Here is a 20,504-nt window from a genome sequence, read left to right on the forward strand (position 1 = left end):
ACTGATCATTTTATCTTTAAATGAATCCTGCACTTTTGAGAACTGAAAAAAAAAATCCTAGCAGCCTTCATTTGCTACTTAATCCGTTTCATACTGCATTTCTACAGAAATTTCTACACAATGCTATTTGAATTTTAATGATGCACCATACCAACCAGTTGTTACAACAGAAAGAAATCCAGACATAAGATGAATTCTTGTTACAGTGCCACATTCTGCTATGAGAACTGTCTTCACTGTGACTGCATTTTTAGAAAGAAATGGAAAAGCAATAGGGAAAAAAGCACAAGATGGATTTTTAAGTGAGAAATATGAATTAACTGTCAGTTTTACACTACTTGTTTTTTACAAGTTAATTTTCTTTTTTTTTTAATTAGGTTATGTTTTTAAGGAGTGAATACACAAAATAATTTTTTTTAATCTACACTAACTAACAATTTAAAGAATGACAGCTACACTGAAAATATCAATGGAATGTGAAATAAAATGTTACACTAAAAAAATTTTAAAGAGAGTTAATTTTCACAGTAATACATCACGTTCTTTTGTTTTCTGGACAACAGCATGAACTACATTTTAATTTCAGATTTTATTTTTTCAGAATCTCTAAAGGTAGTCTAATTCAAAGAAAAGAAAAAAACCTTAGATAGATTTCTGTAGAAGTACCAAGTCTGTCATTTATCAGAACGAACCAAGAGTGCCAATTCTGGTCGGGAGTTCCCTGTCATGCACACCAGTCATTTATAAATACACGGCTGTTTTCCAGCCTCTTCCAGCAAAGAGCCTGGCCTAAAGACACAGTCCTGGGCAAAGAGCTTTTCTTTTCCTGAGCTTGCCACTCAGGAACACCCAACAAATCATCTTTGGGCCAACACTCCCAGAGCTTTCAGGAATGCAATCCAAACTGCTCAACAAAGACAGAGTGGAGAGGGTCACAGACTTTCACCTTTAAAAAACATCACTGGAAGCACACACACACCCTTAATGCATTAATCCAAGCCTGCACTGGAGCCTCAACCCTTTCCCAGAATGGAGAAGGAGATGCGGCTTGCCCTGCAGGAGCGACCCTGGCACTCTCAGACCTCTTGCTGCCAAGGCAGGCACCCTGCAAGGCTATGTCTAAGCCCTGAACAATAAAAAAATATACTATTTTGGTTCCAGTTACAGCAAAGTTTTCAGTTATATGAGCAAACATTTACATGAAACATAAGCATTTTCAAAACAGAGTACCAAAATTAAACAAATGAATATACAGCAGAAACATATGCCACCCTGCTCTGCAATAAATATGCTTGCTTTTCCTGAGTTAGTTTGGAATTTAAGTTGATTAATTTAAGGCATTTCACAGAAAACGTCTCAACTCCTTAATCTGAAAGCTTTAGGTGTTTTGAAGTTTCACAAATTAAGAATCTAAACCATGAGGCACAGAGCTGTATCACTCAGAAAGTCTTATCCACAGTACAATAATGGAATAAAATTGCTTTCATTACATTAACCAAAAAAAACCACCACAGCATCTTCATCTGCAAGAAAGCTGCAACACCCATTTTTTACACACAAATTTGAAATTATAGCTTTGAATAGAAGTGAAGCTGCATGCTGTATATTCACTGTTCTAAGAAAAAAAAAGATGCAAAATGTAGCAATATATTAATTTATTAAAATTGAATAATTTAATATACAGCCTGTGACTAGATCAAAATATTGTATTTTTAAGCAGCCCTTCATTTTTTCCCTCAAAACCAGTAGGATTTATGCACATTCAGCTAGAAGAATACTTGTAATTCTGTAAGGCAACTGTTCTCCTTTCTTCTAACTGGTTGATTATCTGTTAAAGGATGCAACCAATTGTTTTAAAAGTTTATTTTACTTAAGGTGGGTTTTTGTGAAGCAAATGTAGAATTCAATGCACTCTCTAAATCACAAGCCAGAAATGCTGCCAAGTGTGTTATAGCAGGGATGAATAACATCAACATTATCAAGTGCAGACAGCTGAGGGCCACATATACAAAGTTCTATACACTAGCACATATATTGAGAAGGTACAGTATGCTCCTAATATAAGAAACTAATTTAATACTATCTTATTTTAATAGAAATTACCATTCTATTAATTAAAACTAAACAGTAAAACAGGATATTATATCCAACAACTGAGTACAAGAAAATCCATTTAAACAAATCTAGCTAACTGTGGAAAACAAGTTAAAATCAGAAAATTTCAAGCTGTTATGCATCCGTAGCAAGAAAATTGATTCATTTATAGTGAATGTATAATGTATACTTCAATATAGTTTTATGCATTAATATATTAATTTATATGGCCTTATCTTATTTAAGGTAAAAACTCCTCTACAGTAAACTCTCTTTGTTAAGGACAAAATTCAGAAAAACTGTCCTATAGTGTCCAAAATATTTTTAAAATGTAATCATACTGTAGAAAAAAAAGTGACATTATGTTTTGAGAGGCATTACTTCCCCAAGAAGCTTTGCAATTATAAATTACATCATGGTCACATTGTACACAACCTTTCAGCTGTATTTTTAACATGACTCAAAATCTGAAATGCTTATTATTATCTCCAGATAAAACTATTTGTGCAAACTTACTTGGTTCAGCCCTGGCACCATGTTTTTGAAGGAAGTCAACTATCTGAGCCAGAACCTTTTTGTTGCAATGCGTTGACAGCTCTTCATCACACTCGTAACACCTAAACAAAAGAAGAAACAAACTGGAATTCAGGGCTATCTGCAGGCACATCCCAGCTCTAGCAAACCTCCCAAACAACATTAATTGCACAAATTACTTAAGCTCTCAGTTACAATTTTTCACACTAAAAAAGTGAAATAGAATTTAATTCCTTCATCTCATATATGCTCTTTTACAGATCAGTCCAAATTCACTTTTGTCCTTACAGATTTAAATAATTTCAGATAATAAAAAGGACAAACACATATTTTCTCCAGAAAGCCTACCTTTCCTATATAGAAAGCATTAATTTTATCTGTCAGAATCATTCTTTACCATGAGAAAACACTGCCTGAAATTATGTGAAGTCCTTGAGTACAGACACACACAAACACCTGCATACTGACTCTTACCATATGATCCATGTGCTGAGGTTGATAACGATGCAATGAGGTTCTGTGCGTGCGGTTTGGAAGTGTTTCAGAGAATGCTGGCCTTCCGAATTCTTACTACAGCCCTGAAAATGGACACATCAACCCAGTAAGGGGAGGAAAGGGGAGAAGGAAAAGACAATATTATTAAAAGACTATATTACTAGTAAATAAACTACAAAAACACCACTTTTCAAAACTAGACAAGAAGCTATTCTGCCCTACTTATTTAGCATTTGTAAGGATTGAGAGGATTTAACATTCTCATCTTTTCTACTTGGAAAAATCACTTAAAAATATAGAGAATTATTAATAGAAATAACTCCTAGCTTTCGGATAAGTGCTGAATAAATATCAATGGACAAAAAATTATGCCATTCAAAAAAGCAAAAATCCTCTAATAATTATGAATGAAATAACTATATAGCATATTTGGTCCACAGACTGTCAAGGAAGAGGACAGCATAGGTAACCCTCACTGCTCAAGAATGTCAAATGCATTCCAGACATTAAATGAAAAAAGGACATAAAGTGCTTTGTACTCGTACTACAAAGCTGCTCAGAACACATCATTTATGTAGAGCAATTTCAAGAGAAAGCATTTGCAATGGTTCAAGTATGAGCAGAGTGGGACTTAGATTCAGGACTGGTCTATGAATAGCCATAAGTTTTAGAAGCTGTTAACAGCATGAAGAAGAAGAAGCACACAAAATTAACTCCTTTTAAAAGCCCTCCTTAATGGAAGTTTTTCAAGCAAGATATATGAGTCCTCTCAGATCTAGTTAACTATCTTCTGAACCCTGTGAATAGCATGTTTCTTTGCAAAATCAAATCTGTTCATATTATGCTGGTAGGAGCTGGCTTCCATAGTAAAACCTACTGAAAGTAGTTTTCTATAGTGAAACCTACTGAAATTCCAAGAAAATCATGACATGCCTTGTTCAGGCAACTATTGGCTGAACCAAGCCTGACACTGCCCATAAACTGAATTTTGCTGTATCAAGCAAATTTTTTTTTTACTTCACTCCCAGAGCAGGTATCTGTGAAAGCCCTTGGGGTCAGAACTGCCATTTTAAACTCCAAGGCCATGATTTGACATTATAACTGATCTAATCTAATGGCTAGTTGCCACTGGAGCAGCACTCTCACTCCAGCAGTCCTTTCTCCCTGGTTTCAATCAAATCTAGCAATTGAGTGACCACAGCACAAGTTCATTCAGCAATATACATGTTTGGTTTTTCATTCGTTCCTATTTATGGGAACTTCTGCCAGAGGAGCCAGCTGAACGGAGGCATTTTGCAGCCACACAGTTCCCAGAGCCAGTTCTCTCTAAGTGGCAAGAGGATGCAGATAAGAACAAAAAAAAGCCAGGACCATCACTAATTGTGATGCCACACTGCACTGTGACACATAAAGCTAACCCTAAACACTGCCAAAAATTAACAGGAACATAAGGTCACACCCCACTTCCCGAGGAAGCTGAAGCAGCGACGCTCACAACTAAGCACTGGCACCACACTGCTCCTCTGGGGGTAATAAGATGCCAAACAGACAAGGATCCACAACATATCCTTCAGAAACTCCACCTCTGCAACCTGAGCACACCTGCTTACCTGAGAGCCACATTTGAGACACAGCCAGATGTCTGAAGGCGCCCCAGGCTCACCATCGCTCACCCGCCTCTCCTTCAGGCATTCTGCACAGATTGACCACACGCTCTGAGCCACCGCTCTCTTCACATGGTGCATGTCCACTGCCTGGCTCACATGCTGGCATGTTAGCCCTACAGAAAATAACACATACTCCCTTTATCCATCAAAAATAATAGCTATGAAAGAGAGCACATGTACACTGAAAGACCATAATCTGCAATTAATTCAGCACCAGGAAAAAAAACAACAAAGAATTAAAGTAGAAAAGATGAGCCAGCTGCTCCTCAAATACTGATTTTTATGAAGGAATATCTTTCAGTCTTTCTGTAATGGAAATTCTTTTCAAGTCAATAAATGCCACCTCTTAAATCCAGATAAACTAGTTCGTACAAAAGTACAAGGATTACTTTTGTACAAAACTAATTTCCCCATTTTTTGACAATAAAATAATAGATAAATCTATTTTTGCATATAACAATACAGGCCATTAACCTCTTTTCAACCCATAAAGAAAGATTTTCAAATATCCATGCATCCCTACTTCAACTGCTCATTCTGAATGTGAATACCAACCATTCTTCTCTGTCATATTTTTTTGCAAAAATTCCACTGTGTCACAGAATAAGCTAAGTTTGAAGTAACCTCTGAAGGCCATCTTGTCCAAGCCCTCACTTAAAGCACTGCCAAATATTAATTTAGATCTGTTTGCTCATGGCTTTGTTCAGCTGAATGTTGAGTATCTTCAAGGACTGAGGCTTCACCAACTCACTAGAAAATCATGTTTCTGTCTGACACTCTCAGAGTTAATATAAAATAAATTTCCTCACACCTAGTCAAATTTTCCAGGCCCTAAATTTGGTCTGTTGCCTTTAGTCCTCTCATTGTGGACTTCCTGCAAGAACCTGGTTCTGCCTTCTCTGTAACTACCATCAGGCAGTCAATGAAAGAAATTATACTTCCACTTCTTTGACTAAACAAAGACATTCCAGTCAGCCCCTCTTCCCACATCATGTTCTCAGTCTCCTTAAAAATGCGGAGGGGGTGAAACACTGCCCTCACTGACAGGTCAGCCTTTCTGGTAAGAGAGAGCCCACAGCTGAGCACAGTTCTCCCAAAGAAGTCCCGTAAGTGCTCTGAAAAGATGGAAAGAATCACCCACCTGCCCTACACTCCCATTAATACAATCCTGCCTACAGTAGGCACAAACAGCACAGCTTGTTTTTTATTCAGTGTGTGCATCACGACCCTCAGAACCTTTTCTACAAAGCTGCCTTAATTCCCACCCTGTAATGGTGCATGGTTGTGCCCAGGTGCCAAAGTCATCATTTACCGTGGAGAAGTTTCTGCCTGGCCATTTCTCCAGCCAGTCTAAGTCACTCTGAATGGCAAACCTATCCTCTTGCTTATCAGCTGGCCTCCTCAATTTGTTGCTATAAAGAGATGGCAGAGCAAAGCCTCACAATGACATCAACCAGTTTTCTCAGCACTTTCAGATGCATTCCATCTGACCCCATAGACTTGTGTGCATCCAGTTTGCTTAACAGTTCTCAAACTTCTACTCTGGACAATCTTTGTATCCCAGAGTCTGCCATTAAGGTCAGGAGCCAGGAAGGACCAAGTGCAGAGCTTATATGTGAAGACAGAAGCAAAGGAAGAATTGAGTTCCTCAGCCTTTTCCCATGTCGTGTGTCCCTAGAACCCCTGCCCCCTGACACAGCAGGTTTGCACTCACCCAAGTCTTCATTTTACTGCCACTGTACTCATACAGGCTCACCTTACTCTTTACACCCCTCACCAGATCCAATTCTAACTGAAGTTGCTTTACCTACCCCAATCCTGCACACTCCAGACCTCTGCAAAGGCAGCTCTAACCTGCCTCCACCCTCTCTGCCATTTCTTTTTCCCTCTGAGCTCAGCTGGAAGTTCCCTGTTCAGCCACACAGCTTCCTGCCACATGTGCCTGACCTCACAAGGAGAGGCTGTCATCAAAGATCAACCAGCTCTCCAGCCTTTCAGGGAAGTCATGCAGTATAACAACTGATCATGTCATAAACACTTAACTGGGGATATTTCTATTATAAATTCAAGCAAGAAAAGTTTCATGGTATCAATGATTTGTAGTTTTCATCAGGCAACACGTTAGTTACTAGCCCTCAACGTCAGGAGAAACATTACCCTATGTACTTACCTGAAATATCATCTGAAGAGTCCTCATCCTGTGGCCTGTTAGGCCTTTTGCTTCTCTTTGGCTTCTCAGGGTTGGTTCTTGATGGATCTTTCACCCGCATCTGTTGCTTACTACAAAAGACAAACAGAGATTACTTTATTGTTTATTGAAATGTTTCACTGAATGTAGCACGTTTGAATTCTAAAAGCACAAAATCCAATCACACATTCAAACATCACAAACAAAATTTTAGGCTTGGTCTAATGTCAGCTATTGTGTAACAAGGAGTATGAATATGTCAGGAATGAAGTCTTAGAAATATCACAACACCAGTTAGACTACAGGACACTATGAATTGTAGCTGTAGGAAAAGAGGACACATGCACACTCACTTCTAGGCAGTGGTGTTAAATATTTGAGGTATTGAGATATTCTTTATTTTTGTTATTGCAAAGTACATTATTACAACCGCAACATACCAGAAAAACTCCATCAAAATAAACATTTCTCTTCAACATACATCCCTCATGAAAGGTTTCAGTCATTATTTACCCTTGGCACATTCCCTAAAGGTTTTTGAGTAATTTCAAACAGTGTAAGAAAATAAAAGTCTTCCGAATCTGATTAAAATGTTCTAGCCTACAAGGGATGACTGACTGGAGTGCAAACTGATCCCTCTATTAAACATTAAAGACGAAGTCTCCCATTGGAAATTTGTGTCATTAATCAAGGAGTCCTATGAGGAACAGAATTAAAGCATAGACATTTGCCAGTAAACTTTAAAAAAAATCATTAGAGATTTCAGCACACCAGTCATTTAAAAAATACAAATGTGAATCCACTGAAATACTGTAGTTGTGCACCATATAGACAGCTGCTGGGGCTTAGTTTACAATTTGTCTTTTAATGATGTTGTTCATAAAAACGGATTTTTGTTTTCACATACAAAGCATATGAATGTAAAATAGTCAAATACTCATACACTGCAAACATGTGAACCATTCTGTTCAGTAAAATGACATCTTGTTGTGTACCAGAAGCAGGCTAGTAATGTCACCTGAGCCACCAGGACCAAAGATTTTCAACTGCGCTACTGCATTTAGGTATAGGAAACCTCTAAAATGCCCTACATTAGGGAATAGCAAAAGGTATATTATGACAGAATCAATTAGTTAAGTTTTCCAAAGTTTAACAAGTTTGTCTGCTTAAGATTTTTTAATCTTTTCTGTATATGCATTTAGACCTTTGTATTACTGAAGCTCTGAGAGACACAGGAATCAACCAGTATATTGAATTCAATATTCCCTCTCCTTACTTATCCACTAAGCCAATCACAAGAACAGTCATTAATATTGATGTCAGAGCACCACCACCACTGATACCTGAACAGCCTTCCCTGTACCACCCAGCTCCTGTTCTAAGTTCCTACACATTTGGACAAACAACTCTGCATCTGCCCTACTTCCCTACATAATCTCAGTGCTAGAGGTTTTCTGCATGAACCTACCCATGAGAAATTTGCTTTGGACAAGTCAAATTTTTGTAGAGCATAAAAGAAATCTTTAATCACTGCTTCCTTGCATCAACAGCTTCATGTTTCTTCAGGCCTTCAAAACACAGCACATTTTTTTTTACAAAATGCTACATTTACACAGAAATTAGCTTATACTACATTAAATGCCATGATGTTCCTAAATTACAGATCTCAAATTTTCCTATACTTATAGTTACAAAGCATAGACATGCAAGTGAATGGTGCCACTGAATTGAGCTTTGCTGATTTCATGGATTCACAATTCCTGTTCATATAGTAAGAAAGGTCTAAATATTCAAGCTCCTAACTATATATTTTTTACAGATGTTAGCACACCTAATGTCCATCAAAAACCATGCAACCTGGCATCCTTAGAACATGAGGAGGCTCAAACAGCTTCAACTGTGTCTTTCTGCAGCCTTGGCAGCTTCTCATACATACCCAAATTTCATGTGAAACTACCATCACCATCACCACTTGCCACACTGCCACTTAACTGAGCACAGGATTCATCAAGACACTGATGAACAGAGGGCCTATAGAGCTGCTGTGAGAAAACACAAGACCTTACACTAAATTATGCAAAGAGTCAATAGCAAAGACAGCAAAAATGTCCTCCCTAAAGGAACATGTTGGGTTTAAGTGATTTGACATTGACATAAACAGTCTATGAGTTCATTTCAGCAAAACAATTTTGATCTCTTTGGACAGATTATATAAGACTGTCCAAAGCACAAACTTCACCCCAATGAAAGTCATCGTTGTATTAGTACACTTAGAGAGCTCCAGCAAACAACTGTGGGCGCAACCAGCTGAAATACAAGCAAGTCTTTCCCAAGCGTGAAATACTGCAGACCACAGCACAGGTGATGCAACCTGGATCAGGGAAAACAAAGCCCACTGCTGGACCCATATCCTAGGGACCCTCAGGACACGGGGAAAAAACAGTGTCAGCTGATACCCACAATGACTGAAAGCACGGCACTTCAAGCCCAACCTAATCAACACGGCATTAGAAATGAACACTAGCATAAGAAGCTGCACTCACACTGCACAGCCCAGACACTTTTCAGTCTCCTTTCACTAAGAGCAGGCACAGGAAAAGACAACACGGACCATTAGATTAATTACTTTTCATGGACATACACACAGATGGACATCCATCAGACAATGGTTACTGACCTGTGAGCTCTTGGAAAAACCAGAACATATCAAGGACTTGGACAGCCAGGGTTTGTGCCTGATTTTGAAAAGCACGGAAATGTGATGGAAGGGTAAGAGCAACGAGCTACTCCACATGATCTACAATGCAAGTGTATACGGAGTGCTGCCTGCCCTTTTCCAGTACATTCAGGGACTGAAAACATTACAAATTAAAGACCCCGTTTAATAAAAACATGATCAACATCAATCAACATAGTTTCAAAATCAATGTTTATGCCAGGAATTTGATTATTATATTTGAGTTAAACAAGGAAGAAACTTAGGATGCCTCAGAAATAACCTCTCAAAAATATTTCAGTTTATGGGAAATAAAAGATTTGAGATTTTATTGGAATGAAAATCCTGAACAGATAGTCTCAAGAAAGCATCAAATATAGCTAAGAAAAAAACAAAAGGGACACTCTATAGCTTATTGTTGGCCATAGGCACAAGCCATTCAGGACAAGCAGGCAAAAGATAAAAGAACAATTCAGACAAAATTAACTTGACTGAACACTGAAGATTAAAAACCACGGAAGTATTTGCATGATTTGCCTCTTTCCAACCCATTCTCATATTTTTTTTAATATGTGCAATGAGAATTTTCTGTCTACAGACACCAACTATGGAGTATCCTAAAGGGGACAGACTCTCCTCCTTTTCCTATGCAAAAAGAGGTCACCACAAATTTTCACTTGAAGTTTTCTTGTGTGATGAAAAACAAATATATTTAAGCTTTTCATTTCATACACATAAAATCAAGTCATGGTGTACACGACATTTGACTAATGAATCTGACAAATAAAAGGACACCGATTTTTGTGGTAGAAAAACCCAAGTTTAGAGGGTATGTTAGCTCTACCCTCATCTCTACTTGGCACACAGTAAAAATCTTAAGTAGAAATTAGGCAGTTCCCTTGGGAAAAAAACAAACAAACAAACAAAAGTTAGATTAAAAAACCCTAAACCTTTTCCTTTTAAAAAATAATTTTGTACAAAACTAAGAACTATTCCTTGCCAAACATGTTCAGATTCTTTGAGCTCAGCATACGAGAGTTTGAAATGTAATCATCACCATCACTACCTATTCTCAGTTGACTTCTTACTTCCTAAAAGACTCCTAATGTCAATCTTCCTACAAAAAGCTGATTAAGCTCAAAACCTCCTCACTCAACTGCTCATTTACACCATTCTAGAAAGAGGAAACCACTCCATAAGCAGCAGAACGATCTGCCTATCTAATTCAGTTTTGACAGAGTGCCAAAAATCAATTTGCTGAATTTGTTAAGTTAGATCTACGGTGTGCCTAGACTATTTTAAATTTAAGATATGCCTGATATAGTCTATATTTAACAGCATTAATATTCCTATATTTAGAAATTTACCCTCTTCATAAAGTATATATTTAGATACTTACAAGAGTTGAATGTTGTTTCTAAAATAAGTAACTGCTATTTTTTTTTTTAATTTACATTTTACAGTAATTCAGTAGAGCCAAGACCAATAAAAGTTACAAGGCTAGTATGAACTAAAAATCACTTTTCCTTGGGAAACCAAACCAACACAACCCAACCCAGCAACTACGTTATTCCTCACAACATTTTTATGCAAGAGAGTTGGAGAAGCAAACTGTCTTCACTGTCAGCACTTCCCAAACCCTTTTCCCATCTTACCATCTTGCACTTCTCACCTGGAAGGTGAGTCCCTCCTCCTAGAATGTCTACAGTTCACTTACAAAATGTTGAAATGTGTCACCTTAGTGAATCTTCCCATGCTGTGCCTTCACCATGATGCTTATAGGAAACACTGACCAGACCACCAGTATGTTAGAGAAATAACCTGCTGCACTGATTAATATCATATCACTGCTTCCATCTGCCTAGATCCACTTTTCCCCTCCTCTTATAATTAGGGTGTGAGTTCTTTCAGACAAGAGCCACATTTTTGTTCTTAGGTGTGTAATACTTATTACAATGTTTTCTGATTCTTGATTAACTAGGAGGATTACAGCGGCATTATTAGAATGCAAACAAGATAAAAATTATGCAAAACTCACCAGCCTATCTAACCATCCTGACTCAGTGAAATGTAGCTAGGTGAGTCTACAGAAAACCTCCAGATATTATTTTGGATACGGGCAATACTCTCCCCATAGGACAGTCCATTAGCTGTGAAACCAGTATTGTTAATTATTTCATCAATGAGCACCTGAATGCAAAGAAGCTGGGGCAAATACATTTACCTCAACCCCTTAATTCATCTGAGGTAGCCTAAATTCCAGCTGTCTCACTACTTGTTGTCAAACTTTCAAGACAAAATTGTATCATTTTACATTGCTAATGCAAAGCAAAACCTGTGTCACACTGAAAGGGCAGAGCACACACTGAATACTAGAAAAAATTAGCATTTTCATACGGCTTAACAGAACTGTCCAGCTGTAAACAGCAGCCTGGCGACGAAAGGGCAAAGGAACAGCACAGATGTGCAGATTAAGTCCAAAGATGCTTTGAAACACATCTTTGAAAGGTCCCTGTATGGATCAGTAATGCCAGATCCTCCGCAGAACTGCTACATGTTTTGATGTAAGCCGCAAGTTGATACATTTCAGACATTTCTTCCGAGCATTACCTGTGGCATTTTGCCTTGCTCACCACTAGACCAAGTGTCACCCAATCAAAAAAGGCAGCAGATCCATCATGGTCAGCAGCTGGGCAGTGTCACCCATCAGCAGGCCAGGAGGCTCAGCGCTCTGACAGCCACCGAAACCTTTGCAGAAAACAAGCCCCCGCTGCCTGCAAGAGCAGTAAAAGGACCAGAACTGCTGACTGGTAGTGGCAGCAAAGCTTCTTCCCCCAGAAAATGTCATCTGAAATTCTGAAAGCGTCATCTCCGAGATTTCCTAGCCCAAAGGCACATCACACATCCTACACTGTCACTGGAGCTCAAACGCCAATCCTAACATTGTATTGCAGTCCTAAAAAGGGTGAGACACTGATGCTCTTTTGGAGCAAGGAGTGAGACGGAGGCTTTGGACCACTAGATACAACTTTCCAAGTGACAGTAACAATCTCATAGCCTCTCTTACTTCCAGTAACCCACTTCAGCCAGCTGCCCATGCTAAGCATAATCTATCAATTTTCATGTTTGTATCATCCAAAATCCCCCTCAGATTTCCTTCTAAAACCACCTGCCACAGAAAAATTACCTCTAAGGATGAACAGAAGCCAGACATGTCCAGAAACAAAACTGAAAAGACTCTGTAATTGAGTTTATGACTAGACTATATTAAAGCTCTAAGTGGGTAAAAAGAGTAGCACTTTGACAACATATTTTTTGCTAGTATCTTACAGCAAAGTTTTATGGAAAATTTCAGATATACCTGGCAATATCCAGCCCCATAAAGCAAACTGCAACTTTTGTTTATGTTCTCTATCCCACATTAAAGGTTTGGGGGTTTTTTATAACATACCAAAAGGGAAAAACATCTGGGAAGATGCATGACTGTTCCAACATAGGTCTTTCTAGAAAATTGATCCTTCAAAAAACAAACACCTAAGTACTATAAAAAGAGCCATGGCTTATAACTAATGATGTTAGCTTGCAAAGTAAAACTTTGTATGCGAAAATACAGGTGACAGACTGTGCACTCCCATGATATAAACACCAACATTACTGCACCACTACCACAGAAAATCTGAGGGCATAAGAACTGAAACAGCTGGAAAGTAACCAGTGAACTCACAGTACCTTGCCAGGATAACCATGTGACCAAAAACTGGGGAAAAAGCAGTCCAAGTCGTCATAACAGAAAATAAAGGGCAATATGAGCAAAGGATGAACTTTGGAGAAATGCTCATTCTGTGAACTCCAAGAAATAAAAAAGGAACTGTGGTTGAAGCATGTGTGAGACAGAAGGCTGAAACCCACACAAGACAATACTTTAGGCTAAGGCTCCTGCTGTACCTCTGCCTAAACAGCCGAGTTGGAGAACATAAATGGCTGCCCATAACCTCCCACCTATTCTGGAAGGGAGTTGTGGGAGTCGGTTAATCTATAGAACATATAATAGAGTAAATTACTACTAGTTTGAGCTCTTTGAAAGGCCAAGTCTTGCCATCAAGAACAAAAAATGTAATTCCATTTTCTTCCTCCACACAGACTGCCCCAGTTTGCTTTGATGCCATGTCTGAAGCGGAACAACTTGTCCTCGATCTCCAACTGATGCTCAAAACAGAACCCCTGAGACACTAGCTGCAATTCTGTGAGTCTCACAGAAATAAAGCTACAGAGCACCAGGTCTTCAATATTTCATGAAGAAATCAGACAAAATATTTACAAATGTAGTAAAATGAGAACAATTTTGCAAAGGTATAATCTGCTTCAAGGTTGCACATGCTTGTGCCATTACTATGTTTCTGTTTTAAAAGCTAGAAAACAAGAGCAGAAAGAATCCTTTAAATACAAGTATGTTCTTGTAGGAGAGGATTATTTAATGGAATTGGGAAATACTTGTAGTTAAAGATTACATGCAACTAGAATACAGTGCTACACCTGCAGCTATTGCCATCTGCTCCTGTGTTCTTGATGTCTTCATTCTACTGCACCTATGTTTAATATGCTGTTGTGCATATCCTTTTTAATAGTGGAAATAGCAACACAGCTGTAGCAAGGGCAGGACAAAGTCCTAAAGTAAGGACATGACAGCAAAAAAAAGAAAGAAGAAAACCCCAGGAATCAAATCAGATAATCCCAATAATACATAAAACGTGGAAAGTTGCTGCTATGGGTCTAGAATACCACGTCTCGGGCCAACCGCGAGGACCGGCTCCGGGCTGTCATTTAACCCGCGGGCACGGACCGCACTGGAGGCCGCGGCGGCGGCTGCAGGCCGGCACACGCAGCGCGGAGCCGGGCGCCACCGCAGCCCCGCGCCCCACGCCAAGTGACCGGGCCGTACGCTCAGCCCAGCCACAGGCGCTGCCACCCACTGCTCCCAATCTAACACACCGAGAGACGCGCTGAGGCTCACGGAGGCGGCCCGGCGCTGCCCTTCTCATGTCTCGGCAGGGTTAACCCTCTCCACACCGACAGCGGGCGGTCGCCACCAGCAGCTCGTCGCTGGCGACCCAACACGAGCCGCACTTGGCCACCGGCCCGGCGGGAGAAGCGCCGGACAGCGCTGCCGCGGGCGCCGCCGACAGCGGGGAGGGGCGGCCCGCCCGGCCCGGGGCCACGGCGGGGCAGAGCCCCTTCCCACCGCCCCCAGCCCGCACCCCGCGCCCGCCCGGCCCCCCGGACGCGGCTCCGCAGGCCGCGGGCCCGGCCGCCGCCGTGGCGGGGCCGATCGGCCCGGCCCGACCCTCGGGCTGCGGCGGAGGCTCCGCGACCCCCCCGGCTGCGCAGCACGGCCCCGGCGCCCCCGCGCTGTGCCGCCCGCCCCCTCCCCGCGCCCCGCACTCACGGAGCGGCGGCGGCGGCGGGCGGCGGCGGCAGGAAGCGGCGGAGGAAGCTCCGCTCCGCTCCGCTCCGCCCCCGGCCTCGCCGCGCCGCTCCCCGCCCCAGCCGCAGCCCGGGCGGCTCCGCACGAGTGGCCGTGGGGTCGGGGCTGGTTCCGGGGCACAAAGCGTCTCCCGGGTGGGAAGGGCGCTGGGGAAGCGGGGCCGCCCGGGAGCGCACCGGGCCCACTGAGATGCAACAGGTAGCGGCAGGTCTGGCTGCGGGGCACCCTGGAAACTCAGGGCAAAGGCTAGGGTGACCTTCACTTCTGAATTTTGCTGAAAGAGCTGGGCATGCTGCGCTGGGTTTGTACCCGTGGGCAGCGCGCTAAGAGGAGGTTTGGCAGCGCGTACGGCTGTGGAAAGTCGTGCCCAGAGGTTAAGCAGCAGGGTCCGGACCCTGCGTGGATTTTCGAGGCAGCCACCGTGGGAGGGACTGGAAGGAGAACAGCATCAAATGTGCATCTCCTCACCGAGGACAGGCGGAGTAAAGGATGTCCAGCACGCGAGGGAGGAGCTACTGGAAACTGGGTTGAGTGCCGCTGGGTTTGAGTGTGGGAGGTTGTACAGAACTGGAAAGACAAGTGAAGATGAGGTGAAATGGAGAGAGAGTCCCAAGAGGTGAAATGCAGGAAGCTGCTGAGGAGGAGTTGACTGAGTGCAGCCATGAAGACAAAAGGGGAATTGGATGTGCTACTTCCCACCTTTTCACCAAGCTGCGGGAGTTTGCTAAGCTTGATCTGTTCTGACCTCAGATTCTCTTGGTCTTTCACAAGATGGCTAGTGAATGCTTCCTATTTCAGCAAACAAGCTAGTGAGTTCTCTCTTTTTGTACATAGTATTATCCAGGGTCAAATCAAAACCATGAAACTGTTTCTTCCTGGGAATAAAATGCATTTCATATGACAAGTGTTTGGGTGCTTCTCATGGAATGCTTTATCGTCCTTATACATGCAATGAGTATATTACATGCAATAAGTATATTACAGATAAAATATACAATACACTTCAAAAGATCATTTCTAGAAATAGTGTATTCTGTCCTTACCTTGTGGGGAATGGAAAATGCATTAAACTTCAATTCATATATAGATATACTGCTTCAGACAGACAATTTGCAAATGCCTGTCAAGGAGGCCATATGGAGAGGCTGGCAGAAGGGCAGCTAGTGAACCAGTTATATGTGCCAAGTTCAATTTGTCACACTTTACAGTAGCAAGAAATATTTTGTTCTCATTTCAAGAAGGAAAACTCTAATTAGTAAAGATTCAACGACCTACTCCTCAAAGTGCATCTTTTATTAAAAGATCCAGCATGCCTGCTTTTAAAGACTAGAATTGCTGATATGTAACATATCTACAAAGGTATGCAGTAAATACGGAATACTGATTTTAAATGTGTGGAACAGAAGAACCCTCATTTGTCCACTCACATACGTCTTAGCCATTTGTCCTTGTGGCTAGAAGACTGACAGCTTTCAAAACTAAAGCTAGGGTTTTGGTTCAAAACCAGAATATTCAAAACTGAAACCAGGGATCATCAACTCATAGAATATCCTGAGCTGGAGGGGACATACAAAGTTCAAGTCCAACTCCTGTCTGTGCACAGTACAGCCATAAGAATTACACACCATGTTCCTGAGAGTATTGTCCAAACACTTCTTGAAGTCTGGTGGGTTTGGGGCCATGAACACTTCCTTGAGGATGCTGTTCCAGTGCCTGACTACCCTTTGGGTGAAGGTTTTCTTAATATTTAACCTAAGCCTCCTATTATGCAGCTTCATGCCATTCCCTTGCATCTGCTCATTGGTCACCAGAAAGGAGATTGGTGTCTGGACCACATCTCCTGTGGCTGTAAGGGGACAGTGACAGTGGTGAAAGCAGTGCAGGCCAGTGCTAAAATCACCTCTTCTCCTCGGCAAAACACTCACAGGCTGGGATTTTTAAAATTTGATTTGGCATCAAAAATCTTAATCTCTCCTTCATCTGCCACCCTTTGGTACTTTGAGGCGTCTCCACAGTTTGGGTTGGCTGGTAGAATTTACCCTGCCCAGGTAACGCAGGGTGCATGCGGGATGTACCGAAGCCGGAGGCGGTGTCAGTGTGAGCTGGTAGGTGCCACGCTTGGCCAGCCCGGCGGCGCTCCCCGCTGCCCTGCGCGGGCCAGCGGCCGCTGAGGTTGCGGGCCTCCTCCGCTGTGGGGGAGGCGGTGTCCGGGCCTCCTCCGCTGTGGGGAAGGCGGTGTCCGGGCCTCCTCCGCTGTGGGGTAGGCGGTGTCCCCGCCCCGCCGGCGGGGCTGGGCTGGGGCGGGCCGGGCCTGGCTGGGCGGCCGCCATCGCCGGGGAGCCGGGATGGGGCTCGGGGGCTGGTGGAGGGCGGCGCGGGCCCTGCGGGCGGCGGGCGGCGGCTGGAGGCGGGCGGCAGCGCCTGGTGAGCGGGGCCGAGAGGGGATGGGTCCGTCCGGGGCGGGGGCGAGCGGGGATGGGTCTGTCCGGGGCGGGCGGGGGCGAGCTCGACGGCTCGGGACAGCCCGGTGTGGCCGCGTTCGGCGGCGCTGCCGCGCCCCGAGCGGGTCCCGCGGCCGCGCTGACCGGCGGTGCCTCCCTGCCAGGCCCCATCTGCCGCAGCCTCTGCGCCGCCGCGGCGCCCGACCTCTCCTACCAGGAGCTCAAAGACTTGAAGAAGGCCAACGTCCTTCACATTGACGTGCGGGAGAGGTGGGAGATCGACAGGTTTGGAAAGATCCCGGAGTCCATCAACATACCCCGTAAGTTGTCAACGCCGCTATTTGCAGGCGTCGGGTGTTTCTCCTGGCTGGAATGGTCAAGTGGTGGTGACTGAGCGAAGAGGAACGCTGCTAAAAAGCTGCTGTCATGTAATGAGGCTGAACGTTCCCTCCAGAGGAGTTAGTAAGAAGTCTTGAAATGTGAACCTGTCTTTGGATGGAGAATATACAATAGCTTGTTTTCTGTATTTCCCAGTTGGTGAATTAATGGAAGCTCTACAAATGGACCCAACGGAGTTCAAGGAGCAGTATAATCAAAAAATGCCATCCAAGTCAGACCCTGTGGTTTTCTCCTGTTTGGCAGGAACAAGAAGTAAACAAGCACTTGGTTTTGCCATGTCCTTGGGTTTCAGCAGGTATGACTTTGTGTGTAAGGATGGGATTAATGCTGCTTCCCCCCACGAAGCAGAACACGTATTCATCTTGTGTGCAAGGGTAAAAATTTACACGTGGAATATGAACAAAACAATTGGTGTTTGAGTTAGACACCTCCTCTTGTCTCCCCTGAACCTTGAAGGATGCCATTGGGTGTTGCAGCAAAGTGAGGTGTTACCACCCCTTTAGCAGCTCTGCACATGTGCTGCGGATGACATAAACTGTTGCAAGACCACGCTGCCACTGAAGGCTCCGGCCTCTTAGGGCTCCCTTGCTGAGACGTTTCTTCCTTAAAGAGCTCCATAAGTATTAGTCCTGAGATCCAGGAAGAGTGTAAAGGTGGAGAACTGCTTGCTTTGGTAGTAGTACAATCTTAAATAGTTTAAGAAACCACACCCTTTGTTGAATTGCAGTTCTGCCTTTAATGTTGACAAAGGATGTCTTCACTTCCTTAAAGCTTTGGATTATTTGCCAGGAGTAAAGCAGTGAAGGCAATAGCTGACAAAGCAATAGATGATGATAGACTGAAATGCAGCATTTGTTTTGCAGAATTAAACTTAACTTTGGAAGGTACCTTGCTGTCTGGAAGACTGCAGATAAAATTTAAGACATGGGTTATTTGCTCATGTTTTCACTGAACTGCAGTTCAGGAACTGGAACATTCATATTAATTCTAGTCAAAAGTGTGGAAACATGTTCTTGTTTCAGAGTGAAAAATATCCTCCATTACCTGTTTTTCATGATGCCCAATTGAAGGTGTCAGTACTGTTTTACATAGTGGATTTTTGTTTTACAGAGTTTAGTTTTGGACAGGTTGATACCAGACCTATAGAGCATACAGGTTTGCAAGGAAGTAAAGATCAGTGTGCAGGTTTATTTGGTGACAGTTTAGACATAATAAATAGACATGTAAATCTCCCACTGCTGTGAGTCTCTTCTCACTCTTTTAAAAAAGAACTGTTTTTTTGTAGGGTTTTTTTGTTTGTTTGTGGGGTTTTGGGTGTTTATTTTTTACTTTTGGTTTCTTTTTTTTCTTTTTTTTTTTTTTTTTTTTTTTGCTGTGTCCTCTTGAGACAATATTAAGAACTCTTCTTGAGAAAGGTATCTTTTGCATATTTTCAGAGTTCAGCAGTATGCTGGTGGCTTTGACGACTGGGTAAAACATGAACCTCCAGAAAAGAAATGAAGATGACAGCCCCATCCCTATCAAGGCTTCAGGATGGTTTGTAGGTTTTAGCAAACAGCATGCATTCCACTTCCATAATAAAGCTCACTACTGGCTTCTTGTGTAAACAGACATTCACCTTCAAACACCCATGCATATCAACTGCTTGGTTTAAATTATACCCAAAGACTATGACACAGACACAAGACATTAAATTTGCTCAACCTTTCAACCTTTACTTTGGATTATGGTTTTGGTGAATGCATGGGAAGAGAACCTAAGTGCAGATTATGTTTACTTTTTTGTATTATGTAGTTTATGACTGTTTAAACTAATGATGATAGGACAAATAAAATTATTATTTCTCAAATACCTATGTCGGGTAGTTTGTTTAGAGTAGTCAAACTGCAGATATTCTAGTATCAAGGGGTCGAGGGGACAACAGAAACCCACTGCAGGCTGTGTTGTACCAGGCCTCACCAGGACTAACAATGCCTTCTGAAGATCATTGAGGTCAGACTGTATAGAGGATTTCAGGATTTAGTTAAACGTATAATTTGTCATGCTTAGCTGTATTGATCAAGCCACCCAACTTCAGCATACAAATGAACAAAGCAAGGCACTCTCATCAACTAAGTCAGTACTTAGTCATGAGCAGCCAATGCTTCCTTTTGTAGCTAAATTAACGTTTCTTGGGAACACCTGAAACTACATAACCACAAAAGAACAAGTTATTCTGTGTTACACAAGATCTATCTAGCCCATTATTTTCTGTTTGGCAGAAACATCTGAGGAAGAGCATAAAACAAGATTAGTATGTAGTGGTACAATCTCCAGATTCTTCTCATTTACAACTCAGAGTACTTCAGGCTTTGCATGTCTTACTGTATTTAGGTATTTGTAAATTTTCAACAGAAACTCCTATCAGACACAGCAGTGGTGAAAAATCTTTCCTTTTTTTGCTTCCCAACTTGCCATATATTCATCAGCTGCTCTGGCTTGTTCTGTC

The 20,504-nt window shown here is 42.2% G+C and overlaps 2 protein-coding genes across 8 annotated transcripts in view; one reads left to right on the plus strand and one right to left on the minus strand.

The window, feature by feature from the left end:
* Positions 1 to 15,289, minus strand: part of USP45 (ubiquitin specific peptidase 45) — a 48,950-nt gene extending 33,661 nt beyond the window's left edge. For 3 of the 7 annotated variants that reach the window (XR_012054999.1, XM_030267637.3, XM_030267639.4), the window contains exons 1-4: positions 6,961 to 7,070; positions 4,734 to 4,903; positions 3,103 to 3,206; positions 2,611 to 2,711 (exon numbers count right to left, since the gene is read on the minus strand). Coding sequence is in view for 6 of the 7 variants with exons in the window: in XM_030267637.3 (XP_030123497.2) it covers positions 2,611 to 2,711; positions 3,103 to 3,206; positions 4,734 to 4,903; positions 6,961 to 7,060 (475 nt within the window). In the remaining variant the exon portion in view is untranslated. Of the gene's footprint in view, positions 1 to 2,610; positions 2,712 to 3,102; positions 3,207 to 4,733; positions 4,904 to 6,960; positions 7,071 to 8,446; positions 8,466 to 9,655; positions 9,675 to 14,683; positions 14,703 to 15,137 lie in introns of those variants that run through there. The other 4 variants (XM_030267635.3, XM_072926712.1, XM_072926714.1 and 1 more) reach the window with 4 other exon arrangements.
* Positions 15,290 to 17,444: 2,155 nt separating this feature from the next.
* Positions 17,445 to 19,865, plus strand: TSTD1 (thiosulfate sulfurtransferase like domain containing 1). The gene is made up of 4 exons (XM_030267645.4): positions 17,445 to 17,600; positions 17,782 to 17,937; positions 18,152 to 18,311; positions 19,453 to 19,865. The coding sequence occupies exons 1-4, from the start codon at positions 17,522 to 17,524 to the stop codon at positions 19,514 to 19,516; spliced, it is 459 nt and encodes a 152-aa protein (XP_030123505.1). The 5' UTR covers positions 17,445 to 17,521; the 3' UTR covers positions 19,517 to 19,865.
* The last annotated feature ends 639 nt before the right edge of the window (positions 19,866 to 20,504 follow it).

The sequence above is a fragment of the Taeniopygia guttata genome, chromosome 3 (assembly GCF_048771995.1).
Source record: "Taeniopygia guttata chromosome 3, bTaeGut7.mat, whole genome shotgun sequence".
Taxonomy (NCBI): domain Eukaryota; kingdom Metazoa; phylum Chordata; class Aves; order Passeriformes; family Estrildidae; genus Taeniopygia; species Taeniopygia guttata.